The sequence below is a fragment of the Monodelphis domestica genome, chromosome 2 (genome assembly GCF_027887165.1).
Source record: "Monodelphis domestica isolate mMonDom1 chromosome 2, mMonDom1.pri, whole genome shotgun sequence".
Taxonomy (NCBI): Eukaryota; Metazoa; Chordata; class Mammalia; order Didelphimorphia; family Didelphidae; genus Monodelphis; species Monodelphis domestica.
In genome coordinates, this window is record NC_077228.1 from 136,507,726 (window position 1) to 136,534,295 (window position 26,570).

At 35.5% G+C, this 26,570-nt stretch overlaps 1 protein-coding gene across 1 annotated transcript; it reads left to right on the forward strand.

Moving 5' to 3' along the window:
• Positions 1 to 628: 628 nt before the first annotated feature.
• Positions 629 to 24,175, forward strand: SRP9 (signal recognition particle 9). The gene is made up of 3 exons (XM_001368151.5): positions 629 to 844; positions 17,142 to 17,210; positions 22,656 to 24,175. The coding sequence occupies exons 1-3, from the start codon at positions 773 to 775 to the stop codon at positions 22,773 to 22,775; spliced, it is 261 nt and encodes an 86-aa protein (XP_001368188.1). The 5' UTR covers positions 629 to 772; the 3' UTR covers positions 22,776 to 24,175.
• Positions 24,176 to 26,570: the final 2,395 nt, after the last annotated feature.

Genomic DNA, 26,570 nt, shown 5'->3' on the forward strand with positions numbered 1-26,570 from the left:
GAACTGAAAAAATTTTAAAACAATGTAAAAAAAATTTAAATATAATTAGGAAATAATGAAATTAAAATGTCTTTTAATATGTAATATATTATTAAATTAACAAATATTTAACGTATTTTTAAATTCTAGTTTTAATTTCTAATATAATAAATATTGATTGATAGATAACTCAATAAACAAAAGCTCGGGGGTCCTCAATAATTCTTAAGAGCGTAATGGGGTCCTTGAGACCAAAAAGTTGCCGAACTGCTTCAATTAAAGAAGTTTTCTTCCGTCATAACAGAATTGAGGGAACTCAATTCAATAAGCCTGCTTATTACCTACTGTGTAAAAACAAGCAAAGAGCAAACAAAGTAGTTTCTTGGTCTGGGGGACCTTTAGTGTGAGGAACCGGCAATTTTGTCCCTCGTCACCAAAGTTTAAGAAAGAACCAATCAAGACGTGGCACATTACTTTAAACGCTCTCGGCTACTAAGGAAGAGCGTTTCTCTTTCAGTCTTCCTACTTCCTTCCACCTCTGGAGCAGCTCTACGCAGTACGCGTCTTACGTCGTCCCTCCACATGACTCTTACAGGTCTCCTCTCACAAAATGTCTATTGATTGGACAAGCGCATTGCGCCACTATCCAATGGTACGAGCCGATAGTGACAAGTGGTCTCGCCATCTTGCCGCACCAGGTCTATGAGGGAATAGCTGAGTCTGTTGAGTGTTTTCTGGGAGTTTTGGCTCTTGTGGCCCGGCCTCCTTCTATTTGTGCTGCTCCAGCCCCGCTATGCCACAGTACCAGACCTGGGAAGAATTCAGCCGCGCAGCCGAGAAGCTCTACCTCGCTGACCCCATGAAGGTAAAGTAAACCAAATGCTGCTGCATCCCTCTGGGGCTCTTCTACTATGTAGCTTAGGAGGATGCTGGTGAGCGGTCCATTCCCCAGCCTCCCTTCCCTTGCTTCAGCCTCCACTCCCCTCGAGGGCCGAATTTATTTCTCTAAGCCTTTCGTCGGTGACAAGGCTTTGCTTAATTCTAGGTCTGTCTTCTAGTAGTTCCGACCCCTCCCCACAAGCTACCAAACCGTTTACTGTGGGAGCCCCTCCAGTTGGCACAGCCAGAGATATCTCTCGCTTCGAGACTCCCTCGATAAACTTGGGCAGTGTCCGAAGTGAGCCTTCAAAAGGTCCAACTCAGAGGCTTCTCCTAAGAGAAGTATACTCCATTTCTTTATCCCCTATTATGAGTACTATATTTCCCCCCAGATGGTCTTATATGTATTTTATCTGTATTTTCAAGTAGAATAAGTAAGCTAGCTCCCAAAGGGATGGACCCTGGAGGGCAAGGACGGTTTGTTTAGGTTTAATCTTTGTATTCCTAGAGGCCTAGCAAGTTGCCCTAATAAATGTTAGGTATGGGGAAAGCTGGGTGGCCTGGTGAATAGAGAGCCAGGCCTAGAGTTGGGGAAATCTTGGGTTCAAATCTGGCTTCAGACACTTCCTAGCTATGTGACCATGGGCAATTCATTTAACCCCAATTTGCCCTAATCCTTAACTCTCTTCTGTCTTGGAACCAATATTTGCATTGATTCAAAAATGAAGAAGGTAAGAGTTTAAAAATAAATAAGTAAATGTTAATTGAACTGAATCAAGAAAATCAGAGTGGAATCAGTTAATTTACAGTTGGAAAGGTCATCTAAGCTGGTTTCATTTGATGGTGATAGTAATTTGTTATTCTGGTGGTCTCTTTGCTTTTTCAAGAATATAACTTTGCAAGAAAAAAATGATCAAAAGAAGTTTAAGCTTGATGAGATTCCAATAATACAATTTCAGTATGGAAAAGATCAGTTATTTCATCCTTTTGAGGTAGCGAACATATTTCCTAGATGTGGATTCCTTTTTAGTTTCTCAGACTCATTAGATATAGTACCATTATTGTCTTCATCTTTGAAGATTATTTGCAGCTCTTCGTGGACAGTTTAACTACTATGCTCAAAAGAATTCATCACTCAATGGCCAACCTTTTATTGATAAACTTCTCTGAATTTAGCTAAGTCAGTCCTAAAAACTAAAGAAAGTTCTTTTAACATATAGAATTGATGACTTTTCATCTTGGTATTATCTTCTAGGACTTGTACTCCATAGCACACAGCCTGGTATCAAGTAGGGTTACCACCAATAGGAAGAGACATTGGACCAGAACTTTATTGGAGGAAGTTCTGACAACTTAAAATTGATTAGCAGGGAATGTTGATAACTGATTTGTAAAGTTTTTAAGTTTTGTGAAGTGCTTTAATATTTAATTTGAGGTTATATATAATGAAGTACAATGAATGAACCATACATAGTAAGTACTAGTTGATTGATATATTTGAGCATGTTTCTAGCAGAGGTTGACAGTTTAACAGATGGAAGGTTTTATTTGAGGGGTATTCTTACAGAATTGCTTATCACTTACAAGTGAGGATTCCAAATTTTGTCCCTAATTCCCTGCAATAATTGAAATGACAAAAAAAAAAGGCAACTCAATATGTGTAGAAAGGATACTTTCTGATTCTTCTTATTTCCTAAGATCATTTGAATGAGATGGATTTATATGGATGGCCTTGGTTGGCCATGGCCCATTCTTTAGGGAGCAGAAATCAAGCCCCTACAGTATCCAAGAACAGTAATGTTGCTTGTACTGAATAGAATTGATTAGGCTTGGGGCCATTATAGTTTCAGATTACTAGATTAATAAATTCTGGCTGAAGGCAGTAAGAACAGAGTATACTTCTGTTGCTTCCATAGTTGGAATAAAACAGAAAAATGACCTTGCATCATCTGAGTTTAGTTGAGCTTTGGTTTACATATGGTGTGATATTAAAATGTATAAAGCCATTAGTAAGACTGCAGTAAAGATGCTATTGAGACAACTAATGTAATGAATATTGAGTATTTTTAATTTGTTAGAAGATATAAGAAACAGTATTGTTGAGAAGAATGTTCATTTTTTAAAAAATATTAATTTTCACTTCAATTAATTTTATTTTCCAAGGAGGAGAAATAGTAAGATACGGTATAATTTGAGAGTCAAGGATTAAACTTGGGGTGGAGGAGAATAGGTGTAGGTAGTATAGTAATGTGCATTTACATTAGCATTTGTTAACCTTTATGGTTTGATTATTTTATATTATATTTTCCCTAGGTTTAGCCTAAGAACCTTGAGAGGTTAAATTAAAACTATTTGCTAAATATCTGTTTGCAGATGACACTGTACCAGGGATTATATATAGAGAGAAATAGACATCCTATTCTGTTCTACAATCTAAGACATAAATAAAACTGATATGGTGAAGTTGTAAACTGATCCAACCATTCTGGAGAATGATTTGGAACTATGCCTAAAGAGCTTTAAATATATATATACTCTGATCCAATAATGTCACTACTAGGTCTGTATCCCAAAGAGATTTTTAAAAGGGGGAAAGGACCTGTTTGTGAAAAAATATTTATAGCAGCTCTTTTTGTGTTAGCAAAGAATTGGAAACTGAGAGGATGTCCATCAATTGGAAAATGACTGAATAAGTTATGGTATGTAATTGTAATGGAAAACTACTGTGCTATAAGAAATGATATGAAGGATAATTTTTAAAAGGCCTGGAAGGATTTACATGAACTGATATAAAGTGAAGTGAGCAGAACCAGGAGAACATTGTATGCAGTAACAGCAGTATTATATGATAAACATTTATAAATATTGCTATTCCTAACAATACAGTGATCAAGAAAATTCTCAAGGACTCAAGATGAAAAATGCCTTCTGCCTCCAGAGAAAGAACTGATGAAGTCTGAATGCAGACCAAGATAGAATATATTTCACTTCATTTCTTCACTTTTATTTGAGTTCTCTTTCTTGAAAGGACTAACATAGAAAGATGATTTACTTTATTACTTATGTATTTCAGATTGTTTGCTTAGTGAGGAAGGAAAGGAAAGCAGGAGAGTGAAAATTTAGCTCAAACTTAAAATGAAGGTTAAAATTGTTTTTTCATGTAACTGAGTTAAAAAATAAAATGTTAGTAAATACAGCAGATAACTTTGAGGATATGTAGGCATTTGAATAAATATTAAATAGGTCAAATTGTTTTAGGGGAAGTTTAAAAAATTCTTATTTGTGTCATCACACTTTCCTAGTTCTCTCTCTGAATCTCCAGCACTTCTTTCTATTTCATTTGTTATATTTTCTTCTTATTTCCTAAGAACATTTTCCAGTGCTCAGCCTTTATTATTCTTCTCTTTATTACTCTTTCTTCCTTGTAGTAGAACTCAGCTACACAGTTTGAACCATCCCCAGATGACTGGTTTTTATTTTGGAAGAGCATCTTGATATCATTAAATAATGTCCATTCTGTAATTTCCCAAAAGTGATCTTAACCTGTTTCTGCTGTTTTCTTCTAATTCTTCACGGCTTATTCCATCGACAATTCAGGATAGATTCATCGATGGATTAATTCAATGGATTCCTCCAGCCATCTGCTTATTTGGGCAGAATAGGTATTTTTGATTCATTTATTTTTTTCATTTTAGACCAATCTCTTTTAATTTCATTAATGAGGTCCTGTAGTGTTCTGGAGCTTGATGATTAGCACAGTATCTTCTGCAAACGAGCATCAGAAGAACTTTATTTTCTATAAGTCTATTTGGACTTGGTTATAGATATCCTTTGTGATAGAAGTGAAGATGTTGGGAAAACATACATTTTCCTTTTTTTTTAACTTTTATTTATTTTTTCATTTACACGTAGAAACAATTCTTGAGTTTTCTGACATTTTAGGATTCATATTCTCTTCCCTCTCCCTCCCACCCACCCCCCAACCCCCCACTCTCCATGATGTGGTAGTTTGATATAGGTTATACCAATGCTTTCATATAATACACATCTCTATATTGCCCATGTCTTGATAAAAGACACACACAAAAAAAACTCCTGAGGGAAATAAAGTGGAAGATGGCCTGCCTATTTTGATCTGTAATCATATTCCAACAGTTCCTTCTTTTACTTTGGATAGCATTTCTCGTCATATGTCCCTTGTGGATATGTGGAACTTAATTGGCTGATAATGGCTTAATCCTTCACAGTTAATCATCATTTAACATTTCTGTTACTGTATATATTGTTCTCCTAATTCTGCTCATTTTATTTTGCATCAGTTCATATAAGACTTTCCAGGTTTTTCCAAACTCAATCTGTTCATCATTTCTTATGGTACAGTAGTATTCTGTTAAAAACATATACTACGACTTGTTCATCCATTTCCCCAAGTGATGGACAACCCCTTAGTTTCCACTTTTTTGCCACTACTTACAAAGAGAGGTGCTAAAAATATTTTGGTACAAGTAGGTCATTTTCCCTTATCTCTAATCTCTTTGGAATGCAGACCTAGTAGTGGTATTACTTGGTCAGAGGGTGTGCATAATTTTATTACCCTTTGAGACTGATTCCATATTGTGTTCAGGGTGGAAAGTACTTTACCAAACAGGAGTTTTTAGCTGATTTTAGAAACAATGCTTCTAAACCACTGGGGTTTATTAATTAGGGAGTGACATTGTCATTCCTGCACTTTAGGCAGAAAAATTGCATTTTTCATTGGTAATATTTTGTTATTGGATTCAGTTCTTTCTTTTTCCTTACTTCTGTTTAAAAAATCAGTCCCTAAATTTTTCTAAAATTGTCCCTGATATGGTCCCTGTACTTAGCCCTTTCAAGTGGTTTTTACTTCTATTTTTACTAAATATCTTTTCCTTATATAGCATATATACTGTTAAAAGGTGTTAAAAGAGTAGAAACATAGTGATTCCTCTGAAATAGAAGATAAATGCTTGCAAATTCATTCCATTTTTCTTCAATTTGTTGCCCGAACTTTCTCATAAATGGCCTTACCAGTTTGTGATTTTCATCCCAAGAATTGTTTTCCCATCTAATTACTCTTTGCCATTGTTTGAAGCTTCATTCTGCAGTGTGTATAGAATCTTGAGCTTCAGAGTCTGGAAAACCTGAGTTCTTATCCTGCCTTAGATATTTATCTTTATTAGTCTAGGGAAATTCAACTTATTAGGCTATAGTCCTGAGCTGTCCTAAGGAAATCAAAGAATTGATTATTTGAATATTCATAGTACTGTTTGTAGTCTCCCATCTTTCTTAATGCTTTTTAAGTAAATTTGTACTTTGCCATTATTGTCTTTGCCTGTCAATACCTCTCATTTGAGTTCCTTAGGCCTACTTGTACTTTAATTTGCAGCTGTTGGTAATTACCAATGTCTTTCTAGATTGGTATTGATTTAGACCTTTTTATTCTGATCTTTTGAAGGTCAGACTATAACAAATTATTTCTACCTCAAAATCACCTATTCTAGTGTCCTATGACTTTTTTCTGGTGAATTAGATTTACTTTTGTAAATCTCCCTCGGGTCTCTACGAGAACTTGTAACACCTGAGATGACTCTCTACCTCAGTTTTGTGAGTTTGTAAGACCTATGCAAAGAAGAATGATCTTGAGGTTTGTTCCCCAGAAGGAGCAATGGAGCCTTTGTTTTAAGGATTTACTACTTCCATCTTGAATGCTACTTAGGAATCCTTGGCTGTAGTGCTGAGGATAGGGAGTTTCATGCCAAGTCTATTGCTTTGCAGGTACAGAAATCCTAAGGAGCACAAACACACCTGATAATATGCCATTCTTTTTCATTAAAGATCCTTAATGGCATGATAAGCATCTTAGCTAGTAATTCCGGTTTCATTAGCTTTTCCACTTTAGTTCTAACTAGCTTATGACCCCTAAAACCACATTTAACTTCAGAACTAAATATTGGGCCCTTAGGGAAAAGCTTAATATGAATTTAATTAGTATTTAGATTATTGATAATATCTGACATTTATATACTTTATACAGTGCTTTTAAGGTTTATGAAGTGCTTTGCATAATTTGTAATTTATAATCATAATAATCTTTGTGAGATACTACATTTTTCTCAATGTTCTTTTTTTAATTCAATTTTCTTTTCATTTTTGTGGAAAATTAATATTAGGGGCAGCTAGGTGGCTCAGTGGATTGAGAATTGGGAGGTCCTGGGTTCAAATGTGAACTAAGATACTTCCTAGCTGTGTGACCCTGGGCAAGTCACTTAACCCCCATTGCCTAGCCCTACCATTCTTCTGCCTTGAAACCAATACATAGTATTGATTCTAAGATGGAAGGTAAGGGTTGTTTTTTTTTTAAAAAGGTAATATTAATTCATACTCCTATTTGGATCCCCCCCTCCCCCAATAACCTTTTGATTTTAAAGCTCAGATGATTTGATTTAAGGACTAAAGCTCTATCTCCCTGAGTCCATGGAGTGGAGTCCTTCCTTTTTTTGTCTGTCTTTTGTCTTTGATGAGCATTGACCAAGTGGAGATCAACTTCTAGTTTTATTTGGAAACAAAAAGTCTCTTGTGTGGTGAAATAATTAAATGATCTGAACAGATTCATGTGGGAAAGAATGCAAATATAGGTGTAACAGGCCACTGGAAAACCTAGCTCTTCTTTGGAAAGTGACATCACAAAGTGCATAAATTGACAGAGGGGAATTGACAGGAAATTGGCCTTTTTTTTCCTGGAACAGCTGTACAGCACTGAACAACTTTTGGACTGAAGAGGGCATATGGGAGCTGGAAGAGCTAGGCAGCCAAGCAGCTTCTCATTCTCTCTGTTTCTTTGTCTCTTATCATCATCAAGAGCCCTCTGGAATTCTGGTTGATCATTGTGTCAGAGTTTTTAAACCTTTTAAAGTTTTTTTACCTTATGTTATTATTGTATAAATTTTATTCCTGATAGTCCTCATTTTGCTTCATATCCATTTATACAAGTCTTCCCTGGTTTCTCTGAAACTATCTCTTCGTCATTTCTTCTAGCACAATAATAGTTGACTCATATATACCATAACTTGTTCAGCCATTCTCCATTTGATGTGCATCCCTTCAGCTTCAATTCTTTACCACCACAAAAAAGAGCTTCTATAGATATTTGGGTCCTTTTCTCCTTTCTTTGATCTTTTCAGCTTATAGACCTAATAGCAGGATATAGTCATAGTTGCTAAGTTTAATAGCTTTTGGGGTATAATTCCAAATTGCTTTTCTTAATAGCTAAACCAGTTCAGTTCCAACAACAGTGCACTAATGTGCCTGTTTTCTCATAGCCCCTCTAGCAATTGTCATTTTCATTTTCTGTCAACTTTGCCATTCTGATGAGTCCCAGGTTAATACCCCAGTGTTTCAATTTGCATTTCTTTAATGATTAGTGATTTAGAGCAATTTTTCATATGGCTATTTGTAGTTTGAATGTCTTCTTCTGAAAACTGCCTATTCATATTCTTTGACCATTTATTAATTGTGAAATCACTCTTATCTGTATAAATTTGAATCTGTTCCCTATATATTTTAGATTTGAGATCTTCTTTTAAAGAAACTTGCACCAAAGTATTTTCCCCTCATCTTCATGCTTCTAATTTTAGTTGCATTGCTTTTATTTGTGCAAGAAACTTTTTAAATTGTTAACTTTACTTTCTGTGAATCTATCTCTTGTTTGGTCATGAATCCTTTCCTTATCCATAGATCTGACAGGTAATTTCTTCTGTTCTCCTTTAATTTGTTTACACTGTCATCTTTTATATCAATCATGTACACATTGGGAACTTGCCCCTTCTATTTACCTATTTGGGTAAGGTAGATTTCTATATCCAAATAAATATGTGTATATAGTTTTCTCTCTTTGAACCAACTTTGATGAGAGTAAGGTTCAAACATTGCATGCCACCCTTACCACCCATTTTCCCTTCCACTATAAAAGCTCTTCCTTATGTGCCGCTTTTATATGAAAAAAATTTCTGCATTCTACCTCTTTTCCATTTTCCCAATGTATTCCTCTTCATCACTCTTTTTTTTTTTTGAGATTATTGCAACATAACCAACTCACATCTGTGTCCTCTTGTCTATGCAGATGCCTGAGCACCCTAGTAATGATAAAATTCTTAGGAGTTACAACTATCTTTCAGTCTTAGGTTTGAAGGTCATATTTTCTATTTAGTTTCTATTTTTAAATTAGGATGTTTCTTTTTCATTAAATAATGATTCCCTATCCCACTCCACCCCCCAAAAGGATTATACTTAATTTTGCTGGGTAGGTTATTTTTGGTTGCAATCTTTACCTTCTGGAATATTATATTCTAAGCCAGTGATGGCAAACCTTTTAGAGATGGAGTGCCAGGCCATGTCCCTAAACCAAGTGCTGTGCCTACACCCCCAGAGACTGTGTGCCATGCCCCCCCCCCAACATGCTAGGTACTCTCTGCCACCCCTTACCCTACATAGGGGAGAGAGAAAGCCCTTCCATTGGGCTGCTAGGCCAGAAGGGTGGGTGAAGTGAAGAATCTCTTCAGCGAGTGTAAAGAGGGCGACCGCTCCCTTCCAGCTCTGCCACCTGTGAGCCTCCCACCTTACCCCGGGTGCTCCCATTGGGTTGCTGGGCAGAGGGGCTGGTGATACAAAAAAAAAAAGTCATCAGGCACAGTGGAGAGGGAGAGAGGAGCAGCTCCATCTGAGTCTCTCTGCCTTTCTAGTAATGAACTCTGAGGGGTGGGGAGGGAGGCTGAGTGCCCACAGAGAGCACTCTGTGCTATCTTTGGCATCACTGTTCAAAGCTCTTTGCTACTTTAACATGGAAGCTGCTAAATCTTGTGTAATCTTAGAGTTTACAACTTGGGTAATAATACTGAGTAATTTGAAAAGTGTTAATTGAATTTAGAACTATTTAAAGTGGTCACAGCATAAAACTGGCACTGTTGTAGTATTTAAAGCAAGGAATATAACCCTTTTCATGGGGCTCATTGTACCCCTATTGGAAGGATTCATTTTAGAGCTATATGCCAAAATCCAAATAATCATGGTTTGACTACTTATCTGTACTGTATTAAAGCATTATGCTTAGCATTAGATTGGATCTATATCCAATGTATTGTTACAGTTTAAGAAGTTGAAGATATTAGGAATTTTAACTGTTTTATCAAGGCAAGACTTTGTGTATTAATTTCTATCTCACAGAGACTAAAAACATTCCTTAGCTTTGTATTAATAAGCTGAGTTAGTCTTTTAGGAAATTTTATTACCACTCCTACTGTCTACTTGGCACAATACTCTGAAGAATGAGTTGGGATTTTGATTAAACAAGTATATTTTTATTGCTCTGGAATAGGATGAGCGCTAATGAAAATTGGCCTAGTGTGATGGTGGTAGCACAAGTATGAGTTTATCCTCCCTGTTATAAATATATATGTGTGATTCCTTAAAAAATGTGACATCTGTCATTTCTTGAAGTTCAGAGATTTAATTCAACAAAAATGTATTAAGCACCTTCCTTGTCCCAGACACTGTGGATACAAAGACAGATATGTAAGTAGTCCCTTAGCTCACAGAACTTTTATCCTGGAGGGAAGTATAGGGAATATGTATATGCACAAATGTCAAAGACAAAATAAATGTAGCTTAAATAGGGTTGTCGACATGGATTTTTGAATGCCTCAGTTTACCCTTACTTTTGAAGAAACCCCAGTACTAAGCACACCTCTTTTGGTTTGAATGTTAAGCCCCTTTTGTTTTGGAGACTTCTCTATTGGATGAAAGCTTTCTTCTCAGGAAGCTCAGTTTGACTTTGCCTTTAATTTGTTACAGCTAACTATTCCTAATGTCATAGCGATTGATTGCAAAAAGATTTATACACCTGTTTGTGGTTAATCTTTGTAGGCTTCCCAAAAGGTTTAAAGAGATTCTCAGGTTCAATATCTCTTTGAAGTTAACACTTAGCCACATAGTTCTCTCCTAGCAAGGAGTGGGCATTGAGCTTCTTCTCCCAGAGGAGTTGATATCTAGCTGTGTCCTTTCCCAGGGGTACAGTTCCCAGAGTCTCAAGGCCTTTGGTTTTGTATGGTGTTTAGAGTTTGACTTTGAGATGATCAAATACTTGAACCCTATCCCTATTCCTGATTAAAGAGTGGGTTTTATGATTACTTGGTAGTTTTGTGTTATTTCCAAATTAACAGAGTGGAGCTCAAGGGAGGTTGAGAAAACTGCTGGAAAGATCAGGAAAGGCCTCCTATGGGAAATGACATTCAAACTGTCTTGAATGGTGCTAGGTATTCCAAGAGGCAGAAGAGATGAGAAAGTAAAGCTTTCCAGGCAGCCAATGCAAAGAAAATCATGGGGGATGGGAGTGAAATAAATAGCACAGGGAGCATCAAATATGGTCATTTCTTTTAAACAGGGTATAATATACAGTTGTTTGGGAAAAGTGTATAATGGTTGTGAAGGGCCCTCTGTATGCCAAATAGTGGGCTTGTATTTTATTATGATGGGTAATAGGGAGACACTGAAGCATCTTGAGCAGAAGAGAAAATCAGGCCAATGTTTTAATTTAATAGCTCTCTGGACAATAGAGAGGAGAAAAACATGAGAAATGAGACCAGTTAGGTCAAAGGTGATGAGCTAACACCTGAATTAGGATGTTGGTGATTCAATAGAGATACTGGAATGGATATGAACGATTGTAGTGATAAGCTCAGGATATGTAAATCTGGCCATAATTTATATATGAAACCATGGTTCCTGATGACATGAACAAAAAAAAAAAGAATCTTGAGAGAAAAGAAAAGAGGATCTAAGGCAGTGATGGTTAGAGATGGAGTGCCAGGCCCCACCCCTCATCCCACACAGGGGAGGGAGGAAGAGCTCCTATTGGGCTGTGTTACAGATAAAAGAGTGGTTGTCATAAACTGTGACCACAAAAATATGGTTTCAAGACAGTGTCTTGAGTTAAATCAAAAATATAGTGGTCACCATGGGAAAATTCCCAAATATTAAATATACCCAAGTCAGCTGGGTTTTATAGAGATTTTAATTAATACAAATTAAGGAATTAATGAAAGGGAGAGAGAGAGTAAGAGGAAATAATGAGTAAAGGACTAGGCCAGCCTAGGCTTAAGCCTTAAGAGAGAGATCAGTCAGTCTTTAATCCACTCACCACAAGATTTGTCCCAAGCAAGATTCTAGTGTTCAGAGAGACCCACCAGTTCAGCTCCTCAGCTCAACTAAGTTCAGCCACAGAGCCCTCCAATTCAGCTTTGGCAAGCTCCCCCTTTTCAGAGGCCTTCTGGCCTCCTTTTAAAGAGAATTTTCTCCTATGTCACCTCCCCTAAGTTTTCACATCTACCAATCACAGTAGATGTTTTCACAGGACTGACCATTCTTAATTCACACCTGATTAGACTAAACTTTTGAGTAATTCACACCTGAGTAGACTAAAACTTCACAGCTCTTTTGTTAAGTTTGTCCCTTGCAAGTTTGCAAGTCGCCTGACCTTTTAGTGATTAATTTGACCTTCATAGGTACTTAGCACCCTTTTGTATTAGATCTAAAAATAGACCTACCTTAAGGGTTTTTAGCCTTACTTTAAGTACTTTTCACTGTTCAGTAAGGAGTTTACAACTTTATCTTCCCCTAACGTATGCTCAAGTATGAGTGGAGTAATGTTAGAGTTCTCACATTCCTGATCAAGGACCTTCATTGTTTAAAATGGGGAATGGGCTTAACCAAATGATCTAAGGTAGAGGCTGAGAATTTTTAAAATTCACAAGTCTGGGAAATTTTAAGATTCACAATCCCCCCCTGATGATCATTGGGAGACTAGTCTCATTGATCATTTAACATAATCATCTTGTAGTCCTAAACGCACTTCTAATTACAGATATATACAATATTCAATTTTCTAAGAGGAAATTAGAGTAGTGAGGGAGGAATAGAAAATAAAGAAAGCAAAACCAATGTTTTGCTAGGTGCATTGACAGAAAGCCAAATTAGGGGCAGTCCCTTTTGGCATAAATGTGTACATTTACAATAAATGTTCAATCAAATTTCAGTTCAATCAACCATATCCAAAGTTTATTCTTGATCTGCTTAATGTAGTGTGGGTTTTCTGGCATCTTTCTGCAACAGTTCATTCTCCAGATTTAGGAGTTAGCAAGCTTCATTCTTGAAGATCTTTTCTCAAACAAAAGATCAAAAATCTTGGATTTTAAATTAAAATACAATCCCCCTGAAGTAGGTGTTAAAAAACATCCAGTTCAGCTCAGGATGCAATGTTGAGTTATGGGGGTGTATGAGTCAATTATCAAAAGAAGAGAAAAAACACAACCAAAAACATAAGGGGAAAAAATTCAAAATAGGCCCTTGTATAGGTCCAATTTAAAGTAATTTCTATCCACAAGTCTGTAGGACAGAATGCAGTAATATTTCACTTATCCATTTTCAGCCAAGACTATAGGAAGTTGCCATAATATAAGAAGAAAAGGAATTAGAATTCCATTTTGATAGGGAAGTGTCATTCCCTCATTTGATTTTTGACATTCTTGGGGATATAGGGAGCCAGGATGATAGTCAAATTTTGTATTTGTATGAGTACTTCACAAAGAGTGTAGATACAAGGAAGTCCTACGACTTAACATATGTCAAGCGTCACAACCTCGAGTCCACATTAGTATTTCCTGTGTGCCCTTTTTGGCACTTTTCAGGTTAAGTCTGTGCTCCTTGTTTTTTTTATCCCTTTTTCTGGAATCATATATAGGCAGAGGAATGGGTGAAGTGAAAATATCCTCAGCAAGTGTAGAGAGGGGGAAGAAGGTGTTTCAAGCACTCCACTCCCCTCCAGCTCTGCCACCTATGAGCCACCCACCTTAATCCTGTGTGCTCCCATTGAGCTGCTGGGCCATGGGCTGGGTGATGTGATAAAATGTTGTCAGGCATGGTGGAGAGGGGGAAGGGAGCAACTTTGCCCAAGTCCCTCTGCCTTTCTAGTAAGGAAACCTTCCTAATGGCTATTCTCTCTTTGTTTTATCCTTCTATATGCAAGACTGTTTTTTAGTCTCTTGTTTTATCATGCAATCCATGTATCCTATGAGAAAATATACTCTCTGTGGGCACTCCCACATTGGAAAGAGGGTGTTCTGGAGGATATGTGGTCATTAATGTTAAATAATAAATAGTACACCAAGAAAGATAAGGACCAAGAAGAGGATCCTGGGTTTAGCAATAAATAATGATAACCTTGGAGATTTTAGTTCTAAAAATTCTAGTGTAATATGTATATTATAGGCTTAATGTAACACTAGCTATTTTCTTTATAAAATATAATACATAAATTACTTAGGGGTCCTTTGAATTTGAATACCATACTTTAATTGGTTTTTGTGGACTGTGAAATTAGCAAAGGTATTTCATCCTTTTTTATGTTTGTATTTGGTAGACCGGGAAGTAGGTCAGTTGGAATGAGTGGAGAGTTCATAGTAGTTTTTTTCTTCTGGGAGTTTTCTTTAAAGTGATGATTTTGAATGCTTTTTCATTTTGGAAATAATAGGCCAACATTGTACATCTTATTGTACAGCCAGCCAAAAGGTCAATGTTAGAAAGATACAGGTACATTAATGAACAGCCTTCTGGTCTGTCGCCAATTTCAGCTCTACCTGTTTGAAAAAATTTTTATTTCCTAAGCTTAATAGACATGTTCTGAGGTATTACTTCTTTCTCCAGTCACATCATGTTATAATTGCTAAATCAAATGACCTTTTCTCAATCTTTATCCTTCTTGATCCTTCTGCATCCTTGGACACTGGATCACCCTCTTCTTGGACTCTCTTCTCGATAATTTTTTGTGGTACTGCTCTCTCTTGGTTCTCCTACTTTGCTGAGAAGTTGCTACTTCTCAGGCTCCTACTAGATCTTCATCCAGGTCATGCTTATTCACCATGACTTCTATCCTAGGCCCTCTTCTCTTCTCCCTCTATAGTGCTTCACTTGGTGATCTCATCAGCTCCTGTGTTTCCAACTATCATCTCTGTGCTTATAATTCTTAGATTTATTTGTTCAGCCCTAATCTCTCTTCTGACTTTCAGTCTTGTATTTCCAACTATTAAGATATGTCTCATGTGCAAAATAGAACTCATTCTCTTTCTCCTCTCTACCTCCCCCCCCCCCCCATTCAATTAGTTGTTAACTCTTGATGATTCTGATGATTCTACCTTTTCTCACATGCACTCCCTTCTTTCTTCTGATTCTGCCACCATTCTGGTTTAGTCCAGCTGAACTACTGTAGTAGCCTACTGGTTGGTTTCTGCATTCTAATCCATTCTCAACTGTTGTTGAGCCATTTCAGTGGTCCAACTCTCTGTAACCCCATTTGGAGTTTTCTTGGCAAAAGATACTGGGAGTGGTTTGCCAATTCTTTCTCCAGCTCATTTAACAGATGAGGAACTGAGGCAAACAGAATTAAGTGATTTGCCCAGGATCATACAACTAGTGAGTGTCTTTCTGACTCCAGACCCAGCCTTCTGTCCACACTGCACCACCTAACTGGCTCCAGTCCATCCTCTCCTTAGCTGTCAGATTGGTCTTCCTAAAGCACAAGTTTGACTGTGGCACAACCCTACCCCATTTAGTCATAGGTGGCTCCCTGTTGTCCTTGGGATCAATTATAAAATCCTCTGGTTGGCCCTCCATAATCTGACCCCTTCCTAAGCTTTCTAATCTTCTTCTCATACCCCTTCAATTCTCACATACTCTTTGTGAAACTGGCCTTCTTGCTATTTTCCTTAAACTAGACACTCCATTTCTGACTTCAGACATTTTTTCCTGATTATTCCCCCATGACTGGGGCTCTTGCTTCCTCCTTATCGCTTATTCCTAACAACTATCCTAGCTTTCCTCAAGTCTCAGCTAAAGCCCTCTTTTCTGTAATTAACTTTTCCAGATCCCCCTTAATGTTAGTGCTTTCTATGTTTATTGATTATCTCCAATTTATTCTGTATATATTATCTGTATACATACTTGTTATTAATTTTCTCCTCTGTAAAACACTTCTTTCTTTTTTTCTTTTTTTTGGGGGGGGGTATCCTCACAGTTTACAATGGTATCTGGCTCATAATAGGCAGTTAATAGATAATCTAAATTCTCTTTAGTAACTGAACTATATCAGACAATATTATCACAAACAGGTATACAAATATAACTATTCCACCAACATTTTTTGAAATATGCCATGGGAGAAAACTAAAAGTTTCAACTTAAGAAGATCAGTAATGTTTGTTGGTATGAGTATTAACTGCCACTGGCACAAATCACAACCTCATTCAACCTTAGAGGGTATTCATGAGTTAACATGGTGATCTTAAAAAATTTGTTTTGTAGCCACCATTTTGGGAATTATCCTCTCCAAAGTTTAGCTGGCCTTTTCTTCAAATATAGAGACTATCACTGGGTTCATATTTAAAGCATTTCCAATTGGTTTACCAGAATTTATGATTCTTTAGGCACTTGAGGTCACCTCCAGGACACGATGAGGCATCTGAGTAGGATTTTAATGGAAGAATATGTGTTTAAAAGAGTTGGGTGGAAGTAAGGATGGCTTTTTTTTTTTAAATCCTTACTTTTGGTCCCAGAATAACACTCTTTAAGACAGAAGAGCAAGTGCTAGGCAAACAGGGTTGTTTCTTGCCCAGAGTCATACAGCTGTGAAGTATCTGAGGCCAGATTTAAAAGATGGCTTTTTATTTCTTTTGCTATACAATGTGAGAGAACAGCTTGGCAAGTTGGTAGGGGTGTGGCATAACCATTAAATCTGGAGGAGTTGGTCCAGAAATACTTCTAACCCTTTCCTCTGCTTAAAACCTTTGTATTTCCCATATCATTTCTTAGAACTAACGTTAAGATAGCACAGTAGTGTTTTCTGTTTTCAGTTCAAACCTGATTTCTTGTTCCTAGTAAAGTTCTCAGAGTTTAATTTTTGTCATTATGGTAATAAAAATAACTCCCCAAACAATGCTGTTAAATTTACATACCAACATTATATAAATCTACTTGAAACAAGATAAAGTGCAGTTTTTGCTTCAGTGTTATAACCATTTTTAGATGTTTTGGTTATAATGAGAAAGGAAGATTATGAGTGGTAAGTGGATACCAAAGATAATATTTGAGATGTTTTATTAAAGCTAAATTCATGAAAAACATCAACTGTTTTCACTGTTTCTAAAATTGTATTGTTTCAGGCACGTGTGGTTCTCAAATATAGGCACTCAGATGGGAATCTGTGTATCAAAGTAACAGATGATTTAGTTGTAAGTATAAATTTTTATTCATTGTGCAAGTTTGAGTTTCCTGAATTAACCATTTGTTAAAGAATTAATCATAGACTTTATACAAATCACTCCATAAAGATGTTTGTTTTATTCTGTTAAGTTCAGGAACATTGCCTCAGAAACTACTTGTAATGAGGTGTTGGAAAGCAATTCAATTTGTTTCTTTAATATAGCATGCCAAGTCCATTATAGTAGTTGTTCCCTTTTAACCATCTTCATGTAAGGGGAACGTAGAGGCCAGACCTCAAAACACACTAGAACAAAAAGAACAGAATCTGTATCAGCACCATCATTAGAGAATATAACCAGGATTAGATTATTTAAGTAGGAAGCAGATTATCAATTTTTTTACTAATACTTGCTTATAAACTGTAGCCCTTTTAGATAGATTTCAGGTGGTCTTTGAGTTTGGGTGTGTGTGGGGTTATATTTTTAACTTCCATCAGAAAGTTAAAACTTCCTTCAATTACAAATGTAGGGTTGCAGCTACATGTCTCTGTGGCTAGTGTGGAGAAGAGAGAAATTATAAGAAAATGCAGCCTGGAGACAGGAGGTCCTGGATTCAAATGTGACTGTAAACACTTCCTAACTGTGTGGCCCTGGGAAAGTTATTTAACCCTAATTTCCTAGGCCTTGCTACTCTTTTGCCTTGAAACCAATACTTAGTATCAATTCCAAAGCAAAAAGTAAGGTTTTGTTTTTGTTTTTAATTAGGACTGACTGTAGGCAACAAAACATTCTTAGATGATGTCCATAGATTCTAATAAATTGCTAAAGTAAGGGGACACAAAAATTGTTAAAAATCTTTGCACAGCGGGGCAGCTCGGTGGCTCAGTGGATTGAGGGCCAGGCCTAGAGACTGGAGGTCCTGGGTTCAAGTTTGGCCTCAGACACTTCCTAGCTGTGTGACCCTGGGCAAGTCACTTAATCCCCATTGCCTACCCTTACCACTCTTCTCTGCCTTGGAACCAATACACAGTATTGATTCTAAGATGGAAGGTAGTGGTTTAAAAAAAATCTCTCTGCTCAGTGGCTACTTGATCCCTTAGAAGTTTTAGATTATTGTTTCTGTTATCTTTGGTTATGTATTACAGTACACTCTATGTTTATAATGTTTGCTTATTGATGCCCAAAGTCTTACATTTTTAATGATTATCCCACCTCCTCAGAGAATAGACTTTTAAATTGGGTGAAGTAAAAAGTTCCTTAAGATAAGATATGGAATCTATTAGAAACTTTAATAAATTAATATAAAGAAAATATTGACAATTAGTTGTGATTTGTTATAGAACAGAGAGATACATCTTTTTAAAAGGAATTAGAATTTTAGAGTTTAACAGAATGTTAGAAAAAGACTTTGTTACTTTTTTTTATTGATAGAAAATAAAAGGTCACGACTAGCCCAAAGACACACAGACAACATACAGAAAAATATTTTCTGTAATAAGGATTAGAACATGAACATACAGTCATAACATTCATTCAGCAGCTTTATAAAGAACTTATTTTGTGAAAAGCAATCCACTCAGTAAGATAAAGAAATAATATATAGTTAAAATTTTAAATGCAATACATTTCCCCCCTCATAATATTTATGTTAGTAATCTAGAGGACTTCTATAGATATCAGAATAGTATATACAAAATGAGTTGTTCCATGTGATAAGACTTTTAGTAGGATGTTGTTGAGTGGTTTCAGTTGTGTTTGACTCTTCATGATCCCATTTGAGGTTTTCTTGGCAAAGTTACTGGAATAGTTTGCTGTTTCCTTTTCTAGTTCATTTTATAGATGAGGAACTGAAGCAAACAGGATTAAATGACTTCCCCAGGATGACATTGCTAGTTAGTTTCTGAGTCCAAATTTGATCTCAGGAAGAAGAATTTTCCCGACTCTAAGCCTGACACTGTCCACTGCTCCACCTAGTTGTCCCTAATAGGATGCTTTTTCCTATTTCTTGTTCTTAGTGTACCTTAACCATCACAGATGAGTTGCAAATTGAGATAGCTAGTTGGTTCTTTGGGTAGAGAACTGTGAGTGGAATCACAAAAATCTGAGTTCAAATTCAGCATCAGACAAATTTGTTAGCTGTATGGCCTGTATCCACTTACAATTTCAAATCTAATTAATTTATAAAATGAGGGTATTATAACACTTACCGTAACAAATTATTGTGGGAATTAAATGAGATAATATTTGTAAGGCACTTTGTAAACCTGAAATGCTATTTAAATGCTATTTTGTGACTATGTTTATTTAAAAGAATCAAAGATAAAATCTAGCCTGTTTCCTTATAAAAGGACCCTGAGAGTGAAAAATCATGTTTTTCATGTTTTCTAATGGTCCTTACTCTTATATGATTCTCACCTTTAAATCTACTCATAACTACATTCAATTTAGACCCATTTCCTTTTGTTCTGGATTTTGTGGCTAATAGATAGTTCTCTGTGTGATTTTTATATCTGATGGCTGTTATTAAAGCCTTTTATTTTGTAGATCAAATACTTTGTTTTAAATCTAAATGCTTTCTCTTACACAGGAAGCTCAGAAGCATAATAGTATCCACTTGACCCAAAATGAATATATGCCTTTTTGGTTTCTACATTCTAAACTCCCAATTCTGCAATCTGGTATCTTGTCTTTGTGTGGCTGCTTCCTGTGGTCCAAAGATCTTTTTCTGTCATGATCCCCACTCTGTGTGTGTATGTATATATTATAGAAAATTGAATATATTTAAGTCACCAGGAGTTGATGGCAATTACAAGGTACTTTTAAAAAACTGGTTAATATTGCACAGCCAAGGGATACTATTTTAAATTTGTTTATGTGGTAGAATGTTGGTTATGAAAACAAGAGGGAAGCAATAAATAATTTACAAATTTGGATATCATAAGAATGTTTGGTAATATATATATATATGCTGTTGTCACCAAGTGAAGAAGATAGAATAATGGGAAAGTTCCTCAAAAGCATGTGGACAGCAAGCTAGAATGTCAACCATTCCATCCTTAGTAGTTAATGGTTAGCCTATCAAGTTCTAGACCACAGGGTTAAGAGAGTGTTACCTAATATATGTATCAGAGGCCTAAATAAAATGTTAAATTTAAATGTAAAACTCTAGGTTCTTATTTTCCATATAGAGTTTTATTAATAATCACTTGAAATAGAGAAAGCAGATAGGCATAGATTTAAAGGCTCTTTTCTACTCTAATTTTGACCATGTGTAGCTCATCCTGCAGAATTCTCTGTCCATCTCCCCTGCCGCATTCAGGGAAGTAGAGTGAGTTACACCGGTTACACCCACATCTTTTTATTCATGTTCATGGATACAGTGGTGGCATGCAAAATGGGATGAACTGAGTCAGCAATCCAAGAGGGGAAGGGAATGAAACTCCCTCTACACAGAAGGAAAACATGCTTATTGTTTGCATGTAATACTTAACTGGGTGTAATTGCTGTCTCACTTTGGAATAAAGAAATTCAACATCTTTATTAATTGACAAAAATGGTCTCTAGAAGCAGGATGAAACTCAGTAGAATCAGGTAGTGACCAGAGCCAAAATAGACATGAAAGAATAGTTAGACAAAAATATGGCAGAAGGACTTGAAAAATATATTCAATACATGTTGAAAGAATTAGTAATGTTTTAGTGTTACTAAAAGGCACCAGAGTTCATGGCTTGTAAAATCTAGAAAATAATCCTGGCATAGTTAGCTAACATTATCTAAACCAGAGCTTTTTCAAAACTATTTTTTAAACTGTATTTCAGTACAATTTGTTTCCTTTATAATTCTATATTTTTTATTTTATGCATTTAAAAGTATTCTAAGGAGAGGTCCAGTCCATATTAGCCTGCCAAAGAAAATGGATGCCACAAAAAAGATTAGGGAGTTTGGGAGTTGGAATGCTCAAAAGACTATAGGATTGGGAGCTATAAAGAATCTTAAAGATCATCTGATTTAACCTATTCATTCATGCCCTAGAGAAATTGTGACTTTTCCCAAAGTCAATTAGCTTTTAAGCGATAGATTAGGTATTTGAAACATTCTGGTTAGAAATATTTTAAAAATATATCCTATACTTTTCTGCCTTCTTAAAATATACTGAACATAATACAACCTAATACAAAATCAAGGAATGACTAAGTATCATTATTATAATTCTCTTGTTAGATTATGCTGTAACATAGTAATGCCTTCATTGCTTATTAATGAAAATTGTGCTGTTTGCCTCTACACTGGAAGTATTTTCTGTATGGTGGAAGTTGCTGGGAGCTCAGATGAGTGACTTGTTTTTTAACTAAAATTTTATATTATGGCCACTTTAGGGGAAGGGGTATGGAAGAAATGAATACAGTATCTAGGTCCTTTACATTCATAGAGTAATGCTTCCATCTTATAATTTTTTTTAAATTTTTCTATAGATTAAAAAATAATAACTTAAGGCATTTATAGGACTAACACCTTTATAGGCCAGATTAAATTAAGTAAGGATTCCCCACTCTTATAGTTCTACTCTCTACTTTTATAAAAGGAGAGGAGGGCATCTGTAATTATCAAGGTCAGGAAATAGGTTTTCTGAGTAAAAGGTAAAGGTGAGTTTTTTATCTTGGACAAGAAGAAAAACCCAAGAAACATTTTAATTAACCTTTTATAATATGTAAAGAATTGCTTTTAGAACAATAACTAATTCTTTATAATAAAGAAAAAAATGAAGAAATGAGTTGTAAGAGAAAATTTTTAAAGGGAAATTCCTAGAAAGGGAAAAATAGGAGTTTTTGTCAGGGAATTAAATTCAGGTTCCTGAGGAAGCTTATGGAATCTTGTATTTCTAATAGTAAAAGGTAGAATAGACATCTCAGCCAGATTTAGACATTGACTTGACTTCAGGCTCTGGTTTAGAACCTAAGACTTTATATAGTTCTTTGGGTAAATTTTGTGACCCACATTTCTTTTCCAGGAAATTGGGACTAGAACCAATTTCTTCCCTGGTAATTTTACTGTGACCCATCCATGGCCTTGATAAGAAAAACATAGGTATTTGACTTGGTACTGAACTCTTTCCATTGAATACAGCAAAACATTAATGGAGAACTTTTTAAGCTAGATAACATTGAGGGAAGGCTGTTATCAAATGTTAGGACATGGTTGATATTTTTTGCTGTAATACTGAGAATTTCATATGGTGATCAGATATTTAAAGGAAGTAATAAGAGAGCATGGACTATTATTTGAGGGAGTTTACTTAAATGTGCCTTTTAATATTTCCATAGTAGTAGTAGTTCTACCACAGTGGTAGAATCTTTAAACCTGTCAGTACTATAGATTTTCAAGGAGAAAAGTTGTAAGTATATAATCTTAAAGGACAAGAAGTCATGTTTCCTAATTGATGTTTTGTTCATCTTTACTTTTTGTTTTGTTTTACAGTGTCTGGTATACAGGACAGACCAGGCTCAAGATGTAAAAAAGATCGAGAAATTCCATAGTCAACTAATGCGACTTATGGTAGCTAAGGAATCCCGAAGTGCTGCCATGGAAACAGATTGAATGGTTTGAAGTGAAAGCTCTGGTGGTCACGTTTTTAAGGAAGAAAATATCACTTGAATTCAAGAAAATGTTGGGACAGAAGAGGCTTTATATAACTCACTGGGCCCTTTAAAAGCCTGAGAGCATTTTTTTCCTGTGTAGCTTAAAAAAAGAATTCTAACTTCAGATAGCTATAAATGTATATGCTTTCAGTTGAAAGCTTCTATTTATTTTTGAAATTTAAAACATGCTGAGAAGTTTTTACAGGTTATTTGATGTTGGGCAGAATTTGTAAATATGATCTCTTGTAAATTTGTAACACTAATTTGAAAAGGAAAGATTGGCCATGTTCTGTGAAATGCATTTGGCCTTTAAAGAAAACTAAGTATTGTTTAGTTTGCTTTTCAACTTTAACATAGAACTTTAAGGTCTTTTTTTTAATTGAATATATTTCTCTACAGGTATAATTTTATCTGACAAATCATTTCTGACCAATAAATATAAGACTAACTGAAATTAATTTTGCGCCATAATGAAGGTAATTATTTGTAAAAATGTTACATATCTTCTTTGAAGCCATACCTAAAATATAGGTGTGCTTTTCAGATTTTGGCTTTGTTTTTTACCCAAAAAGATTCCATTATCTCATCGAACTTTAATTTTTAAAAAGAGCATAACTTTTTTGAATCCAGTTGTCAGTGATCATAAACTATCAGGCTGACTTTTTTCATAGATGAATATGAGAGACCAATATCCACCAAAGGACTAAAAATTGTCAATTTAGAAGTCTCTGTAATACACGAGACCTTTATAGAGTTTCTCAGAGGGCTGAGGACTAATTGAACTATTGTATCTATGCATAACCTATTTGTACCCCTTTTTATGCTTTTGTTAATTTCTTATTAATGAAGGTGCTAAAAATGATGTCACAGCTGGTTTAATTATTGTGATGGCTAATGAACTACAAGTATATCATTAAGGACTAATAATTTCTATATTTGTAACTTATATTGTTACCACTTGTTCAAGGTCACACAGCCAATCTTTATTAGAAGCAGAATCTGAAACCAGTCTTCCTCAATTCTCCAGCCATCTCTATTTTACAAATCATTTAAAGGTTCAGTGTCCTCAGATATCTCTCTGAGTATCTGTTTCAGAGTAGGTGCTGATCGATATAGAGGGAGCTCTTTATGCCATTGAAATCACAGATGTACTCTTCCTACACCCCCCCCCCCAAAAGACTCAATTTTTAAATGCCCAGTATCAGAATGAAGGTTCAACTTTAAAGATATCACATTAAGATATTTTTGTTAGATATTTAATTTGGCTACTGTTTGAACATTGTAAAATGCCATTAGCCATTTGAGTTTTGACATGTTTCAAAGCAGACTATAAAAATAAAAAATTAAGGAACAAAACAATATAGAAATCTTAATGGTTCTGTCTAAACTTTTATTTTTCAAGAATTGGAGTTTTTTAAAAAATCAATTAAAAGTTGACTTATTCCAAAGGATAAATAATACCACTAGAATAATAAGTATGTGTTTTTTATATCTTTGTCTTTGTTCCTCATTACTCAATATTACATTTTCCAACCCTTTTATGTTATAGGCATGGCTGTTCTTACATCAAAATAACACAGAATTATAGGATTAAAATTAATGTAAAACTATCAAAATTTCACTCTTGATGGCACTTGGTTTACGCCTTTCTTACAACTTGGCAAATATTATGTGAAAGAAATGGGTTCATTTGGACTGTTTGGGGTCTTTTTTTACTACCTCCAGTAGCCTAAAGTGGTAGTAGACACAAACTTCAGAACACATTGGCTATTTTCTACATGATAGCACATTAGATTTAAGGAAAAAATTTAAAGAACTTGGTGTGTTAATCTATTGTTATCTTCTCTTTTCCCATGAAATTAGATGTAGTAAGTAACAAACTTTTAATTCACTAATCAGATTCTTATGTTAACAGGATTGGAATTAAATTTTTGTTTTTTTTAATACAGTTTTCTTCATCATAGTTAAACAATATTGGAAAAAAGTAAATGTAAAAAAGTTATATAAGTACTTAGTAATGAAATACTCATTTACAATCACCAAATTATAATTTAGAGAAACCATGTACACTAAGGCTATTGCAGATTAGAAGAGATGAAAATGTTTTTAAACAAAGCTATAATCTGTTCTAAATAATACAGTGCCCTTCAGCTGAGCATTTTCTTCTCTATTGGAACTTTTTTTAAAAAATCATATCTATGTTCATAGAACTTTTTCGGGTATATTAGACACAAATGATTGGCAGCCCTTTGTTGGGGGGTGGAATATGTCCTTTGGTAATTATATAAATAAATACAAGGGGGAATCAAGTAATTAAAAATTTTTTTCATTTTTCATCCAGTTTTTTTTTAAACATTGTTTTATTTGGTCATCTCCAAACATTATTCATTGGAAACAAAGATCATTTTCTTTTCTTCCGCCCCTCCCCCCACCTCTCCCATAGCCGACATGCGATTTCACTGCACATGTGTTCTTGAGTCGAACCCATTTCCATGTTGTTGGTATCTGCATTAGAGTCTCTCCTCAGTCGTATCCCCTCCACCCCTGCAGTCAAGCAGTTGCTTTTCATCAATGTTTTTACTCCCACAGTTTATCCTCTGCTTGTGGATAGTGTTTTTTAGATCCCTGCGATTGTTCAGGATCACTGCATTGCCACTAATGGAGAAGTCCATTACCTTCGATTGTACCACAATGTATCAGTCTCTGTGTACAATGTTTTCCTGGTTCTGCTCCTTTCGCTCTGCATCACTTCCTGGAGGTTGTTCCAGTCTCCATGGAATTCTCCACTTTATTATTCCTTTTAGCACAATAGTATTCCATCACCAACATATACCACAATTTGTTCAGCCATTCTCCAATTGAAGGGCATCCCCTCATTTTCCAATTTTTGGCCACCACAAAGAGCGCAGCTATGAATGTTCTTGTACAAGTCTTTTTCCTTATTATCTCTTTGGGGTACAAACCCAGCAGTGCTATGTCTGCTATGGCAGTCTTTTATCGCCCTTTGGGCATAGTTCCAAATTGCCCTCCAGAATGGTTGGATCAATTCACAACTCCACCAGCAATGAATTAATTTCCCAACTTTGCCACATCCCCTCCAGCATTCATTACTTTCCATAGCTGTCATGTTAGCCAATCTGCTAGGTGTGAGGTGATACCTCAGAGTTGTTTTGATTTGCATCTCTCTGATTATAAGAGATGTAGAACACTTCTTCATGTGCTTATTAATAGTTTTGATTTCTTTGGCTGCGAACTGCCTGTTCATGTCCCTTGCCCATTTATCAATTGGAGAATGGCTTGATTTTTTGTACAATTGATTGATTTAGCTCTTTGTAAATTGAGTAATTAAACCTTTGTCAGAGGTTTTTATGAAGATCATTTCCCAATTTGTTGCTTCCCTTCTGAATTTAGTTACATTGGTTTTGTTTGTATCATCCAGTTTTTTTTCTTACTTTCCTTGGAACAAAGATCCACTAAAAGCTATATATTCCTATATGTGAATGCACTTCCCTCCCACCCCCCATTCACACACATTGTGGACCCATCCAGCCAATTTTTTGTCTGAATTGCATTAGCCACAGCTCATATTTTTCTTAGTCATTCATTAGAAGCAATATCGGCAATGTTATAGCTGATGAGATATATTATTTTAAGAAAACCTAGTACTTCACAGCAATCTTTAGTCATATTAAACTTAAAACTATCCTGAAATTAATTGAAAGGAAAGGAAATATAATGGAGAAACTAATTACAT